The sequence below is a fragment of the Diadema setosum genome, chromosome 13 (genome assembly GCF_964275005.1).
Source record: "Diadema setosum chromosome 13, eeDiaSeto1, whole genome shotgun sequence".
Classification (NCBI taxonomy): Eukaryota; Metazoa; Echinodermata; class Echinoidea; order Diadematoida; family Diadematidae; genus Diadema; species Diadema setosum.
The window spans coordinates 10216648-10239314 of record NC_092697.1 but is presented as its reverse complement, the minus strand read 5'-3'; the positions used below and the strand labels follow the sequence as shown (position 1 = coordinate 10239314).

Sequence of the window (22667 nt, the reverse complement as noted above, 5' to 3'; positions counted from 1 at the left end):
TATCATTAACATAAACAAGAAATAACAGAGGGCCTAAGATAGACCCTTGTGGTACTCCACGATTGATTTTTAATATCCTGGAGGAATATGAATCAAATTCAACATATTGCTCACGGTTAGATAAATAATCGGTGAACCATAGCAGAGATATTCCTCGAATTCCACAATGTTTTGATTTGCGAATAAGAATTTTGTGATCGATAGTATCGAATGCCTTACTCAGGTCCATAAAAACTCCAACAATATGTTCCTTATTAATAAAAGCTTTAATTGTCTTATCACAAAGTTGAGTAATAGCGTAATCTGTAGAGTGATTTTTCCTAAATCCAAATTGATTCGGAATAAGAATTTAATTTTCATTTAGAAAAGAATATAATCTTTTATAAACAATTTTCTCTATAATTTTTAATATGCTTGGGAGAAGGAATATTGGGCGGTAGTTTTTTAGTTGTGTGTGATCGTCTTTTTTATGGATGGGAATCACTTTTGTGATTTTCAGTGAGTTTGGGCAGCGGCCAGAACTGAGAGATATGTTAAATATGTGTACTAGTGGGGGTGCGATAAAATGAATAATCTTTTTAAGGAGATAAACACTTAAACCATCATAACCCGAGGACTTACTGGATTTAAGGGCTTTAACGATGCTAACTATTTCATGGTATGAAGTTGGTGAGAAAAAAAAAAGAGAAATATCAAATGATTCAGAAAAATACTGCATGAAATTGATATCGGTTTCATTTAAGGAAGATGCTAAATTTGATCCTATATCAATAAAATACTCATTAAAAGTATTAGCAATATCACTTGAGTCCGTAATTTCATATCCATTTTCAATAATTTTAGAACAAATAACTTTTTTTATTTCCCAAAAGATCCTTAAGTATCTTCCAAATTGAGTTTGAATTGGATCATTTAGATTCAATATTTTTTGAATGATAAAATTTATGTGGCAATCGTATAATATTTGTTAATACATTTCTGTTCTTTTTATATCTATTGAAATCAGCATCTAATCGCGTGTGTAGCGCTTTCCTGTATACATTATTGCGTGTTTTCATCGACAACAAAATACCCTTAGTAATGCATGGTCTACGAGGCTTTCTCCTATTTTTTCTTTTTCGTCCAAGGGGTATATTCCTGTTATATGTATAAAAAAGAAACTTATTTATAAATAATTCATAGGAGCTGTTGACATCGGATTCACCGAAAACATCATCCCAAAACTCAACTGCTAAATCAGCAATTAGTCTATCAATATTTTGTTTTGTTTCTCTTCTAATATATTCACGTTTATACTTATTCCTGATACTATCAACCTTATTCTGAGAAATAACAAAAATAGGGAGATGGTCAGATACATCAAAATATAAAATACCATTAAAATTGTCGAACTCATTCACATTAGAAAATACATCATCTATAAAGTTTCAGAATTATTAACTATTCTGGTTGCTTTATTAATGTGAGGATGTAAATTGTACATGGAGAGTGATTCAATAACTTTAATCTATTATTATCTAATTTAGAGGATAAAATATCAATACATCAATGGGTAACAAAACGACAACTTCAGAATTCAAAGAGCACTGGAGAGCAGGCGACAATGTAGAGTTGACAGTAAAGAACACGCTTGTGACAAATGTGGTGTAGTGGGATTATTTCCCTAGAGAAAGAGTTTGACTAGGATTTTCATGATGGAACTATGGTTTATCACTTTCGACGTCTTCGACAAACAAGGGAACAACCTAATATATGACGTATATAATAAACAAAAAACACCTCCGAATGATATGAGATTTATGTTACAGTACTGAATGTGCGTTTTAAATACATGACACAGTCATGGCAATTGTAAATAATGAGTGACGAAAAGAGGCTGCGAAATCATTTCGCCCAGGATATGTATAGGCGATACATCAGATTGTTAGACCACTTTGCTTAGAATTGCATTTGCACCTTGTGCTATATCAACAAGTCTTCCGTGGGAAATGCGCTTTCGATAAGATCCCGCAAATATAAGACCGGTTGTAAATAAAGTGTGACGGAAATGGAGGGAAACGGTGACAAAATGGTTTAAGGGTCGATTAAACTTCTTGATAAGTAAAGCGGTGTTACTAGTTGATGAATTAACCAACCATGCTGTGGGATGAATCAATTTCATCACCGTTGTATCTTTTTTTTTCTTCGTTACCAAGGGATATGGGCTTTCGATTCGAGGGCTCAAATACACGAGGCAGCTCTAAATAAAACGTGAAAGAAAAAAACTATAACAGCGGTGACGAAATAATTCCTGCCTAAATATGGTTGGGAGATACAAGAACTCATGTCACTTTGCTAAGAGTTGCAGGCTTGTTAATGTGCGATATCAAGCATTTTTGTTTTTCCATGAGACATGTCCTTTGGTTTAAGGGTTTTAAGTACGCGAGAAACTTGTAAATAAGGGCATCAAAAAGGGTGGAAACGGTGAAAAAATGAATTCCCCAAAAATATGCTTAGGTAATGTATAGGACTCGTTATACCACTTTTCTTTGAATTTTGCAATAACAAGATGTTTAATCTAGGAGGAATGTGCGTTGAATTAGAAGGTTGGAATACATGAGAAAGTTGTGAATAAAAGGTGACCGCAATCATTAAGAAATTGATTTGGTCCAGAATATGCTCAAGTACTATAACGTGTCATACATTATTAATTATTGCACTTTTCTCAATGTGCGATATCAAGAAGTGTCCACCAACAGATATGTGTTATGGGTTAGAGGAATTGAATACAAGAGACACGAAAAAGGTGAAAACGGTGACGTCAGAACTGTAACATAAATAAGTATTCTATGTTAATTGGAGGTTATTTGTTACCATTGTCCATTTGGAAGAGTGTAACTCTATTAGATATAAATTGTTAGTGTACCAATATCAAGGGCAAAGCTGCTTTCGTCATCCTTGCAGCCTGTTCTCGAAAGTCTAAAGCTGCCCTTCTGCTACAAAAGGGGAAATTCGACTCGTTAATGAAATGATTTTTATCAAATGGAAATTATCTCTAGTTATTGCCTATTCAAAACCGTGTATCCTCGGCGCTATGAAAGTTTACTACCTTGCCTCGCCATATTCTGGGAAACTAATTCGTCGGAAAATTTATATTAAAAATTCTAACCCAACTACTTTAATTATCTCTTTGAAGAAACTCTAGATATCGCACATTGAGAAACGTAATATAACGAATCACAGTGCAATTCTAAAGCATATTTAGGGCAGAATTGGTTTTGTTAGCGTAATGATATTTTATTTACAACTTTTCTTGTATGTAAACGCATGTCCAGAACCGCAACATACAATAATAATGATCTCATGTAAGGTAGACAACAAAATGGTAAATAGTTTATTCCTATCGCATCTGGAGATTAGTGCAATTCTGACAAAAGAGTCCATATTCTAGACGAAACTGACTTCGTCACCCTATGTGAAGGATTTAGGTTCCAAAAGGGTTGTGTCTGTTGTTTTTAATGCCTCCGCCACGAAGTGTCGCCGGAGGCATTATGTTTTCGAGATGTTCATCCGTCTGTTCGTAAGTCAATTTTGTGGACAGGTATGACACTTGGCGTGTATATCTACAAGTAGGCGAAGTTGGTAAAGTTGTGCCTGTCATCTTTTGGGCACATATGCTCAAGGTCAAAGGTCAAAAGATCAAGGTCAAATGTAAAAAAAAAATCACTATTTCCCCCATATCTATGCAATTACTGAAGGTATGTTCTTGAAACTTTGTGTATACATGGACTACCAAATGAAGATTCCCCAGGGGGAGTTTTGTGTCGTAAGATCAAAGGTCAAAGGTCAAAGTTCAAGTGAAAATTTCACTTGTTTCTCCATATCTCACAAACAGTTGAAGATATATTCATGGAACTTAGTATAATAGTATATGCATGCACTGACTGGCAGTGATTATGTATGGAATGTAGGGGTCATGAGTCAAAGGTCAGGGGTCAAAGATCAAGGTCAACGCCTCAAAATTTCACTATTTTCCTCTTATCTATAAGATGCCTGTAGGATTTTTCTTCAAACTTAGTGTATGCAAGTACAGTATTAACAAATAGAGATTATATTATATCTTGGAAGTACCTGGCCATAAGGTCAAAGGTCAAGTCAAAGTGATAATTTTCACTTCTTACTTAAACTTATGAAAGTGTCAAAAGTTAAGCAAATAACCTCTGACAGATCTAAACAAATTTGTATAAACGTAATAAAAAATTCATGACTTTCCCCTAAACGAGATGTTTCTCGTGAAAATGGCACCAGAGGCTTCAGGTGAGCCACGTGGGTCTTTTCTGGCGCTTTTGTCGTGGTCATAGATTTTGTGTGTTTTGCGTTGTCTTCTACTTTCGTAATATGTTGTGTTTTTTTCAGGTTGTGTGTGTGTGTGTGTGTATGTGTATGTGTGTGTGCACCATCGACATAGGTTAACTCGTTAATGTTGGTTAATTCATCTCCACATTTCCTACATAGGCATGCATTTTGAATGGCCAGAAGTTTGTCTTTATCTACATTTGAGTTCAAACATGCTAATCAGTACCTATAGACTGGCGTCTCGTAATTTCATGATTGCGAAAAATGCACCATATTCCTCTGGCACTTTGGCTTTGCAGGAATCCTTTTGTGTCGCAGATTCTCTCCTTTCCCTTTCACAGGAAATGTACCACGGATGAGTTTTCCCGTAACAGTGTGATCACCCAAGAAAACGTCAGGAAATGCCAGTTTAATGTCGATGGTGCATGGCAATAGACATTGTTATCTTGACTGCCGATTTTATTGATATTTAGCAAATATCTTAATAGATTTAATATGAAAATGTAGAGTATTTCGAAGTGATAAAATTGCCCATGGGAGAAATATCAATTAAACTGTCAGAACTGACAATCACACTGAATATCTCGTAGACTTTACAACAAGAGTGAAAGGTTTGCATTCAGCAGTAGTTTTGGAATAGTTTCCACGTGCAGAACCCTCATGAATGTTCTCATGCATGTAGTTGCATTGACTGCTATTATTCTTTTATTTGAAGTAAGGTAAGATATCGTACACCTCAAAATGAATGAAGAGAATGTCAAAATACCGTAATAATGTAAAAGATAAAGGGAAATTCTATTTTCATTGAAAGACAATCTATAATATTAAACCTCGGAGAGTAGACTAGAATTCCTTTGGGCTCTACGATGTGTTTTGATTGAAACTGGTGCTCAGCCAATGAAACTTCGAGATTTGTTAGCAGACAACTGTCTTTCCACGCCCGGTTTCACGCCTCTATTCGGAGGTTTCATACTAGACGTATTTTTCGTCGACTAGTCTTCCACACTGTCGCGCCCTCTATCGACTGGCAATCAAAGACTGAATAGGCTTAGAATACGTCGCCCGCTAGACTACAACTATAGCATATATATATATTTTTTTTTTTGTTGCGGACGTTTAGCGAATATAAACTAATTTTGTGCGCACTTCATATACTTATCTCCCAAAATGCCAGTAGGACCGGGCACTATCGAGATCATTACAGAGTTTGAGATCAACATTTATGAAACAATGAACTACATTGTTATCATCATAAAATGTGTGAAAAAAGAAGCTTGTATAATGGGCAAAAGGTGTTAGAAATAAATACAACCATTCACCTATACACTCCATGAATGGATGTCTGGTTTTACCCAATCAGAACGCAAGAAACCTATGACGGGCGAAAGAGGTCGTTAGTAATACTACCATGCAACTATACAGCCATGGAATGGATATCAGGTTCTAATCAATCAAAACGCAAGAAGTCATACAACTGTTTGTTTGTTTGTTTGATATTACCTTCCAATACAATTTCATACATGAATCAAGATTCTTTTCAGTAATATCACATAAAATATCAGTTAGCAGATTACAATGTACATGATTCAAAGAAGGAAAAGTGATGTGTAAATTAATTCCATTAAGAAAATATAACTCGTATTACCAAATTTCTAAATAATTACCTTAGAAATTATGCGGAAGAAGGACTATCACTATAAGCAAAAGCTTGAGCTCGTGGCAGCCCCGGAACCTATTTACATAATACAGATATATTGTTTGAGGAATGGGTAAATACTACAAAATATGATACACTGTAAATGCATTATGTTTTATGTCCTAGTGCATAGATAGGAATAATAGTAAAGTGAATGATGATGATGATGATGATGACCGGGTAATGATGAGGAAAAATGTGATAATGAAGATGAAAGTGATGATGGTGATGATGAAGATAATGGGACCGAAATGAAATGATAGATACAGGAAACATTGCGTATATTTGTTGTAGTTTTAAATCCAATTTACAGAAAAAGAAACGTGATCAAACAAAACAAATCAAAATTCAGATGCTATGTTCATAGATTGTAATCTGACAGTAACGTAGTTTTCAATCTAGCCTTAAAAGAATATAACGTTGTACATGATTTAATACACTCAGCAAAAAAAGAAAGTAAACACTTTTTCGAGGTCAAAATTTTCAGAGAAGATTTTTATGAAAATCCATGTATTTTATACCATACTAAAGGTAATTTAATTGGCTATCAAGCTCACAGGTTAATTAAAAAGAAAACTTTACGCATGAGTGAGCACATTCATTTTTTCTTCTAAGGCACAAAATCAAAAATTGCAAAAATTGACATGTTCTCTTTCATTTGCAAATGCCCTTCACAATAATATTGTCAACAAAAGACCACTTTAAGACAAAGAGAGACATGAATGAAATAGCAAAAATAAGTTTTTGTTCTCTTTATCTCTTTATTACCTCAAAAAAAAAACAAAGTGGGAAACTAAAGGGGAAAAATAAGAATTTTCTGTCAAGTCAAACTTCAAATGACATAGGGAATAGAAAGCATAAAGATGGTTGAATGAGCAGAATTTCTATATTTATTTCTTTTAAACTAGTGATTTAAATTCCTTGTGACAATTTCAAGAACCAAACGTTATTTACAAGTTCCTAATTTGAAAAAAACCCTCAAATTTATTCCATTTTTACTAATTATTACTTCTTCTTTTATCTCATTTGAATTTAGACTTGACATAAGATGCTTTATTTTCCCCCATTACTTTTCGCCTTCATTGGTCTTTTAGGCTTTAAAGATATCATAGAGATCAAAGATTTGGTTTTGCAATTCAATTCATGTTTCTTCTTGTGTGAAATTTGTTGTTCTTATTGTTCTATGGAAGAACGCATACGCATGAATGACAACTTGTTCAGTTTTGCAATTTTTACTTTTGTGCCCTTGAAGAGAAAAACAATGGTGTTCACTCATGCGTTAATTTTCCCTTTTTAGTGACCTACCAGGTTGATAGCTAATTAAATTACCTTCAATATGGTATATAATACATTAGCTTTCAGCCAAATAATCTATGAGAAATCTAAACTTCAAAAAGCGTTTACTTTCTTTTTTTGCTGAGTGTATAATCTTGGAGTGTGTTCCAAAGATTTGGTCCATTATGTCTTATATAGATTTTTGTGCAATTAATAATTTGGGATTTACTAAATGAACATTTTGCGAATTACGAGTGGGATACAAATGGACAATATAATTCAGTTTAAAGAAATCGTAAAAAGTGTTTTGAAGTGAGTTTTTTAAATACTGAAACATAAAAAGCAAAGAGTGAAATGTATTTATATAAGATAATTCAGTGTTTTTAACTAACAAAAAAGCGGACTGGTGTGGGCTATTAGTATTGTGAGCCAGTACAGATGCGAATGGCTTTCCTTTGTAATAAATAAATAGAGATGAGTTTTAGTTTTTGCACTTGTAGTCCACACTAGATTACAAGATATAATGTATGGTAGGATTAAAGACTTGTAAAGCATAAAAAGAGTATGTTCAGGAAGATACTTTTCATCTTTGAAAGAATACCTATATATATTTCTAGAAATTCAGGCTGTAACATAACGCATGTGATCATTCCAGGTTAAGTTTTCATGAAAGAAAGTGCCTTAAAACTTAATAGAACTTCTACGTTCAAGAAGTACATTATCAATCCTTATATTATTTACAAAATTATTCGTGTGAGTTTTCATGTGTTTGAAATAAACATAATTTGTTTTGTCAATAGTAAGTGATAATTTATCATTCTTAAACCAGTTTGGTACCTTTGGTAACTTTGCATTAAGTGTGGATACTAACGTTTCTAGAATATCATGGGAATAAAAGATATTGGTGTCATCGGCATATAATATATATCATAACATAGGCGACGAATTCACGATATCATTGATATATATAACAAAAGGAGAAGGCCACCTAATATTGAGCCCTTGGGCACACCACATTTTATCTGTACAAAAAGTAAAGTAATTTGATGACATATCATTATGTACAACAAAATGCTGTCTACATGATAAATAATCCCTAAACCAAGAGAGTGCAACACCGCAAACACCATGAAACTGTATCCTTTTAAGTAAAATATCATGTTGTATTCCACGTGTCAAACACCTTGGATAAATCCATAAAAATTCCTATAACATGTTTTGTTGTTGTTGTTGTTGTTGCTGCCATTGCGTTTGTAATTTAGTAATTTTCGGAAACCATATTGATGTAAATTCAAAACTGTATGATTATGAAAAAAATATAAAACCTTTCATAAATATTTTTTTTTCAAGAATTTTGGTAATACTAGGAAGAATAAAAATTGGTCTATAGTTACTAATTTGACAAGGATCGTCTTTCTTAAACACTGGGTTTACCTTTGCCATTTTTAAAGAATTGGGGCATTTTCCATGCAGGCAATATGGACGATTGAATATGTGAGTAAGTGGATCAGCAATACTACAATGTGCTTATTCTATCACAGCCACTTGCCCTGCTAGAATTCAGCTTTTTCGTAATATTAACTATTTCTGTGGGATTTGTAGGGTTTAAAAACAACGATGAGGAAGTAGATTCTGGCAAAAAATTTCAAAAAAAAATCTTCATTTGCATCATCAAATGTATTTACAAGATTAGGACCAGCATTAACAAAAAAACAAAAAAAAAAAATAAGTGTATCGGCTACATCTCCCTGACCAATAATACAATCATTCAACTTAGAGTCTTTTTTGGTAATTGTTGTTCTTTCTTCCCAACCAAATCATTTACAACTTTCCATGTGGCCTTCATATTTGATTTGATTTGGTTCAACTTATCAGAATACTGAGCTTTTCGTGAATTTCTTATAACAGTTGTGAATCTATTTCGGTAAATCTGATATTTTCTCAAATTGAAATCAGTAGGATCATATAAATCTTATAAAGCTTATATATTGTATATATTGAACGTAATATCGATTTTGTTATCCAAGATCTCTTTATTATTCTTTTTAAACTTTACCAATAGACAATTTTTATCATAATAATATTGTATTTTTCTATTACAATTATCATAGGAGGTATTCACATCAAACTCGCTGTAAACATCCAACCACTGTTCAGATGCCAAATCTGCTATAAAAGATTCATTATTTTGAGGCGTTTCCTTTCTATACATTACAGGTTTGGATGACTTTTTAACAAAAGACTCATCGTAACCTATAACAATTATGGGAAGATGGTCAGATATATCAAAATATGATAAACCACTAATAATTTCTTTATCAGAAATATAAAAAAAAATATTATCTATCAAAATGGATGAAATTTGTTGGTTTGTTTATATGTGGCTAACAACCATTGGAATACATGAAATTAAGAAACTTCTCAGAATTTCTATCGTTATCATAATTAAATTACAAATTAACATTAAAATCACTCATTAAATATATCTGCTTATTTTCACGTGTAAATGCAGCGAAACATTTTTTTTTTTTTTAATATTCCTAAAATAATTCTTTATGAGTATTCGGGGGTCTATAAATCAAACCGACATTCGTATTTTCTTCCTTCAATGAGTTGTCAACCCTCACTCGCAATCCATGCGCCTGACATGCTGGTCACACGGAATGAACGTAAGTAGAACAGCAGTAGCACGTGTCCAGCAGGTAAGACGCATGCAAAACACGCGCAAATTCTTGTGTGACAGGGCCTAAACTTGGTAAGCTTTGCTTGTGACTTGCGGGGAACAATATTGCTACCTGGAGGTCCCCGAAGATGGCCTGCACAGTGACAGTACCTGGCACCCATAATCGCTCGTAGTTGCCGGGAGGTGTGCACGCCAGTCCGATTTAACTGCAGCCAAGTTATGAGCATGCCCAAAAATTGTTCCGGGTGAGTCGCAGGGATTGCAAGCAGAGGTCCAGACAGAACACCAGTACCAGTAGGAGGCCCGTGGCTGCCGCATATCACAGGCAATTTACTCGCTTGGTTGATTAATGGCACTTCGGCCAGTACGAGTGACAATTACACAGACATTCTAGGGCGGCACAGTTGCACAGTTGCGCAGTTGCATGCTTGTACAGTTTCTTGCGTTCTGATTGGCTAAAAGCTGACATCAAATAATGTTTCCATAGTTGCGCTGTTCCATTAATTACGACAAGTTTCGCCCGTCATGAATTTGGGCAGAAGAATGTAGGTATACACTTAGCAAAACAAAAACAAAAAACAAAAACAAAACACAAAACAAAACAAAACAAAAACAAAAACAGAAAGATGAAGTAAAGACTTTTTCAATTATATATTTCTCATAGAATATTCGGTAGGTCAATAAAAAGTGAAAAGTAAAAACGCCTTTGTTTTTCTCTTCCGAGAAAAAAATGTAAAAATTGAAAAAAAAAATTATAGCTCCCCATGTTATTTAAAGTATGAGTTGACAAATTTTTTTTAATTACAGTATTCATCGCATAATCGGGACAGGTTGGGAGTAGCAAACACGGCCCCTTTAAGCGGGGTGCCCGATTTCGCGATGAGCACTCACCATACACTAATGGCATACGACATGTACATGTACATTATGTAGTGCACACACACACAAACACACATGCATACTGACGTACTGTACATGTACATATGTATGAATACACAACCACGCTACCCCTTGGCGCGACCCTCTAGCTGTCCCTGCATTCTCGCAATGATGTAGAGTAATCGCAACCGGGTTCTTCTTCTGTCACCTCTCTTCGAACACAAAATATGTGGATTAAAAGCTAGCACTTTCTTAAACATTCGTAGAATTCTTGGACACGTAGGGCGTTCTGTATAAATACATATCCACAAGTTACCATGGGAAATGATTACCCAGAACTGATGTGGGAACGTCAATGAAAAGTCCTTCAATCATTCAATCATCACGGCTTGATTGTTTACTTGCCGCGATCACTGCACTGTACATGTGTTGTAGCGATCTGGCTCGCCATATATACACATGTACAGAAAAGCGAAGGCGGGCAGCGAGCTGAAATGTACGTGTACTGGATGGACGGAGCATAATCACGGAGGTCAAAACACACCAGTCCGAAGCTTGCTTTGTAAGTTTGATGTAAACGACAACTGATAGGGAATCTTTGAAATATTGTTGTGGTACTTTGGTAGATTTTTTGTGTAAAATATCAACAAAATCAAAGATCGCTTGAAGAAAAATTGTCCCGTTTATCAGAGGTCCCCGCCCGATTATCCAGTGAAAATAACGTGCATTGGAAATGTTTCTGGGAAGCGTATGTCATTTAAGCGAGGTTCCCGATTATCAGATGCCCGATTATGCGATGAATACTGTATTCCCCATTTAATTTTCCACTCTGATTTTAGTAGTTTGAGGTTATGAAAGAGAAAAAGGGAACGAAATCTCTTTTTCGTTTGCTATTTCACTCATGTCCTTCATTGTGTGAAACTGGGCTTTTGTTATCATTGTCATCTTGAAGGGCATTTGCAAATGAAAGACATGTCAATTTTCTGCAACTTTTATTTTTGTGCCTTGGAGGATAAAAAACGAATATGTTCACTCATGTGTTAAGTTCCCCCCAAAATGACCTACTAGGTTGATAGCCAATAAAATTACCGTATAATCATATATATTGATTTTCAGCAGAGCTTCTATGAAAAATATAAATTCGGAAAAGTGTTTACTATCTTTTTCTTTTTTTACTGAGCGTATTATGCTCTGTGATAATCATAACGTGGCAATCAGTGAAATTAGAGATGAAAAACGTTGGTTGAATGCACGTGCATGTAGCATGTTTTCCCAATAATATTTCCCTTGTGCCAAAAAGACGATTTTTTTTTTCCATTTGGGAATGATATAATAAGACTGATAACTTGCTCTATCTTCAATAGATTGTCCGGCTGGTCGCCACAATGTACTTGGTGGATGTCTTCAGGCCTGTAAGTCATGCTACAATGGAGGAATCTGTCACAGTCAGACGGGAGACTGTGTTTGTCCCCCTGGTTTCATGGGAGATCAGTGTGAGCAAAGTAAGTAAAGCTGCTATTATGTACCTTGTTACGATTAATGGGGCCCTGTTCATTTTCTTCCTGCTGTAGCTTATAAATGGACACGTTCGTGTGACTTGGTTGGTCTCAGGCTTCAAACGATGGACAATGATTTGGCCAATGAATTATTCGATCTGTGTAATATTGCACTAGCATGATTTCTGAAATGTTCTTGCAGGTCATGAACTAATATGTGTTTAGCAATTCATATTAGCAAGCAAGGGAAAATTGTACAGTATGGCGATAATGTCATGCATGCTCGTATAGACTGAAGTATGATACAGAAGGTCAACGGCGTAATCAGAGTATGGGACAATGAAAACGAAATAAAGTAGATACTAGGCTGAAGTTCCAGTCATGTGCTCAACCCTCTCCACCTCTGTTTGGTTTGATGATTTATTAATTCAGCGCCGTGATCTAGTTGTTTTTTTTTTTTTTTTTTGAACCGTCTAGAGAATCTTCATTACATATCAACGTCGACTTTAATTACTAAAATAAAAATCGATAAAAAGTGAAATTCCAATAAAAATTAATATGACAGTACTAATTTCACAGAAGAGTAGTATTACGTACAACTGGAAACGCAACTTAAATCAGATGAGTCTGTTTTTGTGTGAAGCAATTCATGAAAATCAACTTTAGTACATGCAGCTTTAGTTTCTGTAGATAGTAATCATGGCTTCACAATTTTGATCTAATGTAATAAGCAGGACAAAACTCCTTTTTTAAATCAGGAATTACGTTTTACAGAAAAAGATAGTGACTGATATCGCTTTTATTTAGAAATTTAAGATTCCATAACCTTGCCATTAATTTTGTGTGACTGTATCAAATATTCTTTTGTCTGTTTTATTTGCATTTATTGCTCAAAGCCACCATGAAGATGTAGTGGGTCATCTCTTAGAGTAATAAAATACTGCTTTGGCAATTGTGGTCTTCTTCTGTATGCAGTGTGTGGGGGTAATCGCCATGGGCAAGGTTGTGAGTATCGCTGCAACTATAACATCGATGATCAGACAGCATGCAGAGGTCTAGAGGTGTGTGTTCCAGACCCCTATGGGTGCTCTTGTACACCTGGATACAAAGGCATTCATTGTACTGAAGGTGAGGTTCATTCTGAATTCAGTACTTTTTTTTTTTGCATCAGATCTTTTTTAAGCTGATGGACAAATTGCCCCACATGGAGGTAAATAAACACCAGATGAATCACTGTTTTAGTAGTAATTGTGATGTCAAATCATGGGCATACATTCTCGGGCTGGATTTTAAGGGCAATTTGTAAGTCAATTGCAGAGTCGACGGATAGTTGTGTGGATTTCAAGTTTTTAACAAATGTTTTCAAATGATTGCTGACAAAGGCCGAGATAACTTGTTACCCAATGTTTTCAAAAAAAAAAAAAAAATGGTCCATCATGATCATGGCTAATATTTTCCTTCATGCAATCTTGATTCATCATAGTTAACATGATATATTGAGATATCTGCATTCTATAAAAGCTCGAATTGATTTCACAATAACAATTATAACAATTATATTTTGGTGGCATACAAAATCTTGCAGTTGTGCTAAGATAGCATTCTGACAATATACTGGTATATTCAGGAAATTTTATCCAGAGACATTTCACAAGATAAGTACCTCTAAGTACTTTTATTTTTGAAATGGGAAAAACAGTGTAAAAGACAGTTGAAACTGGCCAATGAAAAGTTTCAGAAGTACAATAAAGGATGTGATGCAATTATGCTAATATACAGGGTAAGTGCATGTTTTCAACTCCGTGTTGTATCCTTTTCATTGAACTAGAGTGTGGAACCAATGAGTTTGGAGCCAGCTGTGCTCAAACCTGTCACTGTGTGTCGGGCGAATGTGACTCATACACTGGAAATTGCACAGGGAGTTCAACTGAGTGTCAGCCTGGATGGACAGGCCCAAACTGTCAGGGTGAGAATTGCTGTTTATGTAGAAGACCATCTCCTGGAATGGGATGTCATGATATACTTTGTATCGGTTAATGATTTACATTTCCCTCTCTTGAGAAGACTTCTATGTGAGTGTAATGAGGCCAGGAATGTAATGACTGTAAATTTCCAGCATGTAAAGGTTTATTGACATGCATGAGTGAAACACATGGACTCAGTTATCTTAAAACCTACCAAATGACCAGAAACTTTCAGTTTAAGTGTAATGTTGCTTATATTGCTCAGCCACTTCTATGCTATAAGTGGTGGGTATGTTCCCATCCTTAATGGAAATGGTTACACTCATTGTTAGTGTCCTTAAAATATGCGACATTGCTACACATCCATATCAACGATCTTCTCCTGTTATGTGAATTATATATTATCATTTTGAAGGACTTAAGGCTGATACTGGCAAGAAAACTAAGCATTGTATTCAGGTTAGCTCAATCATCATGATGTTTCTTCTTTGTTATTACGATAACTTCAATGTACTGTAATATCCACAGGCGTGCACACAGATGTTTGAGGTAATTTAGGGAAACCGCAATACAACCAAAAATTAATTTGCATTTTTGTCTCTGTCTTAAAGCAACACTGCCAATCCTTTAAGGAATAGTCGTATGTATTGCAACGCATTTCAACTACCTTTATAGGCTCCTCTGTTCTAAATTATCTGCTTATTCTTTCAACGTGTTTTTTGTTTTTGGTCTTGTGTCACAAAATGAAGACTGCATCGTGGGAAAATATGGACCAGAGTGTGCAGGTACACAAAAATTATTTTCATGTTTTATGTGATTTGTTACATGTAGATAGATGTTTTGTAGTTTTCTTTTTTTCTCCCTTTGTGCAACCTAAAATTCCAGCTCACGGCTGCCCTAAAACTGTCATTATTTGCCTTCCTTACACTTTCCCTGTGTTGTTATCTCTTCCAGTCTCCACTGCAGAGATGTTTTCAAGGACTACATGCACATAGTGTTACTGCAAATCTTTCTTCTAATGTTGTTTTTCCTAGCTGATATAATGGCTTAATAATAAATAGTACCTCCTTATGATATATTCAGTTAATTGTAAAAGTATGGTGAACGAGACATCAAAATCAGGAAAATCATATAAATGAAGGTGTCAAAGCAGAGGGAAATGTCTCCTAAAAGAGATTTTTAATGTGGCTTTAAATATTAACAGATATTCGCGCCACTGAGATATCGCGAGTTAAAACTGACTGATTTGCTTCACCGATATTCGCTCCGGAACAGCCGTCTTTTTCGAGCCCTAAAATACGACGTCACGAAATGAACAAAACCCTTTACGAGTGCAGCCATTCCTAAAGCACGTATTTCTTGGTGAGCGGTTGCAATATCTGGCCCGTCTTTAGACGGATCTGCTTTCTCGGCTGAGACATTAGAACGTCCAACTTTTACCTTATATTGTACGGAAAGACTTTGAGTTTGACATCGAGAACGAATTGAGTGATGACAGAGACAATAACACCGATAGTGACAGTGGCAAAGTCGAGGTGGTTGAAGAAGCGAGAGAGAGGCGACGGTTATGGAAGGCCGTTGCGGACACAACTAGTTTGGGGCATACATGGAAACGGGCATACGCATGCAACTGCCTCTCCTTACGTATGCCCGAAACGAACCACTTCCGCAACGGCCCTTCATAGACGGAGCCCACTGTGTGGATGGAGTGCGAAGCACAGCTCACATTTCGTGACGTCATAAGTTTGGTCACCTAAATTTCGAAATCAGATCGGGTTCAGGTGGTCTGAAAAGGGTCTCAAAACACCACCTTTGCATCGTTCTGGAGACGTGTTTACCTTGTGAAAGTTAATCATTCATATTCCTAGAGACTTGAGCTTTCCAGAAATGTATAAATCACCTTGTTTATGAATATCGTCATTTTTTTCTCGTTCACCATATTTTAAGCCATTACCAGTACTTCAATGCCAAATTAGCAGTACAAGAAGATATATAGTATAATGATGCTGATAGACATATGAGGGTGCACCACACCACATTTAGATATCCATGTTTTGTTATATTATTTTCATCCTGAAACGATTATTTTCAACTGTTTATTGTTTCAAGAAATACAATACACCTCCGGTGGATCAGGAGCACCCGTAAAAGGGGGTTGAGTTACATGCATTTGACATTTAATTATGATAAGACAATCTCCCTTCTCCCATAACAGCATGAGATATATAAAGTCAGTCAAAATATATCAAGTCAGTCAGTTTAAAACACAAATTGCAAATAAAGCAATCCATTTTGACCGTTTGCCACCACTGAATATCAGATATTTTCCCATTCAACCTGATGTGTGTGTGTGGGTTTTTTTTTTTTTGGAGAATGTGGTATGTGCATTAATCTAAGTACAGTCATGGTTTATATTTGTCAACCTCTACCACCACTACCACTTTACTACAGGGACTGTAGATGTCAACTACAGGAAACCAAACCAAGGGCAGCCAGTGATGGTGAGCTGCTCCATCAATGGAAGCAGGTTTCTGTCAACTGCTGACCTCATTGTGAAGCTTCAGAGAAAGCACAGCAATTATGAGCCGTTCCATGAGACAGGCATTACAAGTACAAAAGGTCCCACCGATGTGTACACTGCTGACTTTACTGTATCAGACGTCCAAGATGGGGAAAAATTTCGGTGTACGATGTCGGACGTCACCACTTTTATGAGCCAAGAAATCACAGAAGAAGGCTTTTATGGTCAGTATTTCAAATGTATGAATTGTAAGATAAGTGAATGAGCCAAAACAAGCTGCTGATATGTAAGATGAAAAATATTCATCTTGAATTTCTGTGTATTAGATAATCCTCCACGCAGTTCCTGTTTATTTCTGTAGAAAAAAAAAAAACAAACACCTTGTCAGTTTGTGTTTTTCACATTTCACAATAGCAATCTTGGAATTCGTTTGGTTTGGTTTTATTTCTGCCTTTTTTCTTCAAATCACACATAACAAAGGAATACATACATAGGAAAATAACATTACACGACGCATAAGGTTAGCATACTGTCTTGCAAATCATTTCGAAGTACATCATATTAACAAAGAGCAAGACATTATTCGATGTGTAAAGGACGTATAGCATAATGTCACCCCCCAAAAAAGAAATCGTGAAAATAACAGTTCGAAATAAAATAACGGTTGGAAATTATCTAAATGATGATTGATTGCTCATTCAAAATATGCCATGCTGTTACGATAAACAAAATTAAGCAAAATTTAAATGAACTGATTTTAGAGTTTTGCATTTCTAAACATTGTAATAACAGAAAAGCAGGAGACCGCGACCACTTAAATTCAACTTACATAACTGTATAACGGACGTGAATATAAAATGGAATCAATTATCAACTCCAAAATATCGTAGCAATTTGTGAGGTAAGAAAGAATGGGGGAAGGGGAGTTTGAAAATAGTTATCATTTGATTTGTTTTCAATAAGCAATTTTTTACTATAATACCGTGCTGAGGAGAGTATTGCTGCGCTGTGCTGTGCTGTGCATGGCGTAAAATAGAAGTTCATCCAGTTCACGTTTAAGCATAAAATATATTATTGGCTTATTTTTAGTGTTATTATGTGTGTCGTATACATGACTATTACACATTGTTGTTTACAGTATTGGTCTTAATGTGATCAGGGGTATTATCTTAACAATTGAATATGACTTTGGTCTTTACATCTCATAATATTTTGATTCTTTCTTTCTGTATAATGTTTTACTATGTGTGTTGTCTGGGGTAGCCATTAATATTTTGTCTGTGTTAGAATTCGAAGGAACAGAAAAACAAGAAGGAAATTCATTGACATGTCTTTACACTTTTGATACAGCAACCAGAAGCTCGGTAACCCTTGCATGTGATGCCTGGAAGGAAGAGAATTATTTTTGTTCTGCTATGTATATTGCGTTTAGATATCGTAATTTTGTCTTGATATTGAAGGAATGATAAAATGAAGGTCGAAATATTACTTAATATCCTTTTCAAATTTCAATAACTTTTTTTTTTTGGTCATCCCGCAAGATTTACCACAGCTGCTGAGTCCCCCTATCGTGGAAGTGGCAACTAAAAACTCGGTAACCCTCGTCTGGGATGCCTGGAATGAAGAAACGGATGTTGGTGATCCACCACTGTCTGGATACCAGGTGTACTACAAAGAGAAGAGCAACCCTGGGGACTTCATTCGGTTTGACAGGAGAACAGATAGGCTGGCACTCTCAGAAGCTGTCACTAATTTGACACCAGATACAGACTACCTGTTTGCTGTCTCAGCTGAGAGACCAGGCGTTGGTGGAATCGGGAATAAAATGGAAGTAGGAGGCAGGACACTCTGCTCCCGTGAGTCAATGTCAGCATTTTAGCTTTTAAATGATTATCATTTCCCAGCCATGAATTTAGACAAATATTCTGTCCACTGCTAGGAACTAGACAGACCCCAAGACAATGGGCTCTTAAAGACGTGGATAGGGATTATTATTCTTGACTGGGAGAATAGAGACACTTCCTCTCACACAATCAAGCAGTCACTTATCATGAAATTACGTCACTTACCAACATACGACAATGATTGTTATCAGGCCTTATAATTGTTAATTGACTTGTATCCTGTAAACTTTTATTTTTTACCAACTGATACCGGCACGGGAAAGCTGTAGCTGAAGTTGGTATGAATCAACCTTTTTTTGTTGCATCTTGTTCTTGACCTTTCAGCTTTTACCAACGCATTTTTACCATTTCATGAAGATAGTCTACCCAACTTGCCAAATTGTAAAGTGCAATTCCGTCATAACGAAATTCTCTCCAAGCAAAAAAAAAGAAAAAAAAAAGAAAAAAAAATAGGTCCCAAAATATTATCTATTAGTATAATTATCTGTATAATCTATTATACTATCGAGATATAAGGACATTTGCATACAACGAAAGAAAACCACGGTACTGAGGAGTTCGTGGAGGAGCTTTCATGGAAATTCCATATTGAAAGTATAATTATGTAAAAGTATTTTACAAAATATTGGTAATTAACAAAGTTAAATTTTGTCTTCCTTTGTCGTCCCTGATTACATTATATTCATCTCTCATATTGCCATACTTAAAGCATGGTATTCTTGCGTGGGGAAATACATATCAGACATTCTTAGATAAATTACTTTTATTACAAAAGAAGTCACTCCGTATTATTATGTCATACTGCATTTCTGTCTCATACTGACCCGTTATTTTGTGAAAACAAAATATTGAAAATTAAGGATTTGCATTTGTATAATCTGGAACAATTTATGTTTAATTATGATAAAAAATCTTCCAAATATATTTGAAACAATGTTTCCAAGAAATCAGTCCGTTCACAATTACCTAACGAGGCGTTCGAATGAGTTTCATTTGCCCTTTTTTCAGAACTCTGCTGGCTCAGAACACCTTTATTTACGATGGGCCAAAGTATTGGAACTCACTTCCTAATGATATTATAACAGCACGAACTTTGAATTCTTTCAAGAATAAATTGAAATGATTTTTTATTGAAATCTTATAACATATTACCAGATTAGGTTTGTTTCATTAACTCAATTAAGTTATCATTTTTCTTTATTTTATATATGCATTAATCATTACATATCAATATTACTTTCTATCATTAGAGTAAAATAATCTGTCGAATATAAGTTCTCTTCAAATGTGACAATTATTGAACAATGTATCATTGTGTCTATTCTTTCCTTTTAATATGTCCGCTCTTTTGTATTTTTTTCCTGGTATATGTACCCAATTCTTATATTCGCAATATCATTCAAGGGTGCATCTTATTACTCCTAAACATCCTGGAATTCAGTTTGCTTGTGTCCACGATGGCGTGTGTTGCAGTTTCATTTTCTTTTTCTTGTTTCCCTTTTTTTCTTTTCTTTTTTTGTCGTTCTTTCCTGTTATTTCATTTCATGTCAGTTGACATTGGTTTCTTTGATTTTGTTTCATATATTTGTTTGTAGATTCATGAAGTCATTATTCGTTTTTTTATGCATTTCCGAGGGTCCCATATCGTACAAGCTCGGCTTTTTAGTGGGACCCTTCATTTCCATTCCCATCCGTGTAATATGCATAATGTATATTCCTTATATACTCATCATCACATGTATTCTGTTAATGTACGTTTTTTGAAATTACTACAAAATTGTTTTGTTTATGCATTGTATATAATTTCTCCTGTTTATTTAATGGACATGAAAAATAAAGTTGAAAGTTGAAAGTTATAACGAGTGTACACTGTATTGCCATGGAGCTACTTTAGGTTCATGGTAAAGTAAAGTAAAGTAAAAGCGAAAGAAATACCATTCTAGGTTTAATCATTACACCTACAATTTATGCCACGCACCTGGTACAAATACAATGAAATTCCACGAACATTTTTTTTTCCTAAATAGCGATAACAACACCTGGGTGGAAGGGACTGTCCACCCCAACAGAATACCTTGCACAACTTTACTGCAGAGACGTATAGAGAAGTGAATTGTGATTTTTTTCCAGGATTGATTAAACCAGTTTTGGAGAATTTTGTGAAAACATGAAATTGCAGGATGAAAATGGGTAATCTGTCCACATTTAACACGTGAGTGCCACGGAAAATTTTCTTTAGCTCCATCAGAAGGACCTTCTTCAGTGAAAGCCATGAATGGAAGTAGAGCAGGACAGATAACAGTGACATGGCAGGTGAGAAAAACTATCCATCTACGGCAAAACCACCAAGAAGTCGGCATCTTCTATGGATATGTTATTGAGGGCCGATTCTGAAAGATCAGACTGCAACCTGTAAAATAAAATGATAAACTCAATGACAATGAACTTTTCTAAGCCAACTTGACTATGGAAAGAAAGTACACTCTCTGGTAAAGTGTCTCCAAAGAGAAGAGGCTTTCTAAATTCCAGGCCTATTCAAATCCTTAATTTCTGTACCATGAATAGGACAATGGACAGGCATATCAGACTTTCTGACTATCAAGCTAGAATTGACTGTGCACATTTTCTAAATAAGTACGTCCTATTCATGACTTATAGTGCTAACTTTAAGTTTTATTGTCTCATCCTTTTAAAAATTATCAGAATGGAAATTGAAGATTGTGTATTATAAAGAGTTTAATGCGCTCCGAGTCCTTAAATCCAAGAGAACTTATACCAGACTATTAAGAGTTTTTTTTTTTAATTGCAAAAGAAAGACACTATCCGTTTTATGATCCCAAATTCTAAAATAAAAAAGTAGGCGATTTGTTCTTTTCAGAAAATGTAAAAAGCTAAATATTACTGAGGTTCGTACACTTCATCTATTTTGAGTACCCACATAACTCTAGTCCTGCGTCTTATTTGTGGCTTTGCAAATACAGACATTAAGACTGTGATTCATTTCCATGTGACCATGTTATCCTAATAAAGTCATAGGTAATAGTAAAATCCCAGAAAGCTGCCATGTATAATTATGGTTGCCTAAAAAATGATAAATTAGGTAATTGGAAGAGCGAGTGTTTTTTTTTTTCTCCTATTCACATTTGAAAACATATAACGCTTGTTATAATACTTTGACAAGTACTGCATTAAATGACATTAATCCTCTCAAAAATTTTCATTATTGGAAGCAATAGGGCTATAGTGGCATCAGAGTACAGAGAGTACTCTAACAAAAAGAGGGAGATGTAAATGACGAAATAGTTTGAGAAGTAGTTGTAATGCTGCCGTATTGTCTTATGTGTCATAAACATACAATCAAATACAATGTACCTCTAACATTAACAGTTATCTTAAAATATTATCGAGACAAAACTCAGAACAGGCCGTACATGTGATACTAGTATGTGATATGCAAATCCAAAAGCAACATTATGGAATTAAGAATGAAAAACTTCTCATGAAAACTTGGCCGCGGTGTAGAATCCGACAAATGGATTCAACTGTCGAAGTGGATTCACTGGAATAAGAATCTACTATGCCGTCACTGGCAACCTGACTGAAAGGTCTTCGTCTGACGATATGACCGAGATGTATGAAGATGTCCCATTTGAGTCTCCACCCAACCACACCCTTACCAGCCTTAAACCGTCCTCACAGTACACCATCAACGTGGTGGCACGGAACCAGGATTCAGAGAGTCCAAGAGATCAAAGTGTGGTTGCCTTCACCCCAGAACAGGGTGAGTGTGTTATCTTTATTTTGCATTCGATCTATCTCTTCACTGAGGGTATGGTTAAAAAAAAAAATGAATTGGAAGGTAAATTGCGCATTAGGAATATGATGAAAGCTAGATTTCAGGAAAAAAAAAATCT

The 22667-nt window shown here is 35.2% G+C and overlaps 1 protein-coding gene across 1 annotated transcript in view; it reads left to right on the top strand.

Annotated features, from left to right (window-relative positions):
• The window catches only part of LOC140237166 (uncharacterized), an 80838-nt gene that overhangs the window by 19026 nt on the left and 39145 nt on the right, over positions 1 to 22667 (top strand). The window contains exons 4-11 of the mRNA XM_072317108.1: positions 12233 to 12370; positions 13340 to 13492; positions 14193 to 14330; positions 15078 to 15113; positions 15787 to 15921; positions 16780 to 17073; positions 18391 to 18680; positions 22276 to 22534. Of these exons, the coding sequence (XP_072173209.1) occupies positions 12233 to 12370; positions 13340 to 13492; positions 14193 to 14330; positions 15078 to 15113; positions 15787 to 15921; positions 16780 to 17073; positions 18391 to 18680; positions 22276 to 22534 (1443 nt within the window). The remainder of the gene's footprint in view (positions 1 to 12232; positions 12371 to 13339; positions 13493 to 14192; positions 14331 to 15077; positions 15114 to 15786; positions 15922 to 16779; positions 17074 to 18390; positions 18681 to 22275; positions 22535 to 22667) is intronic.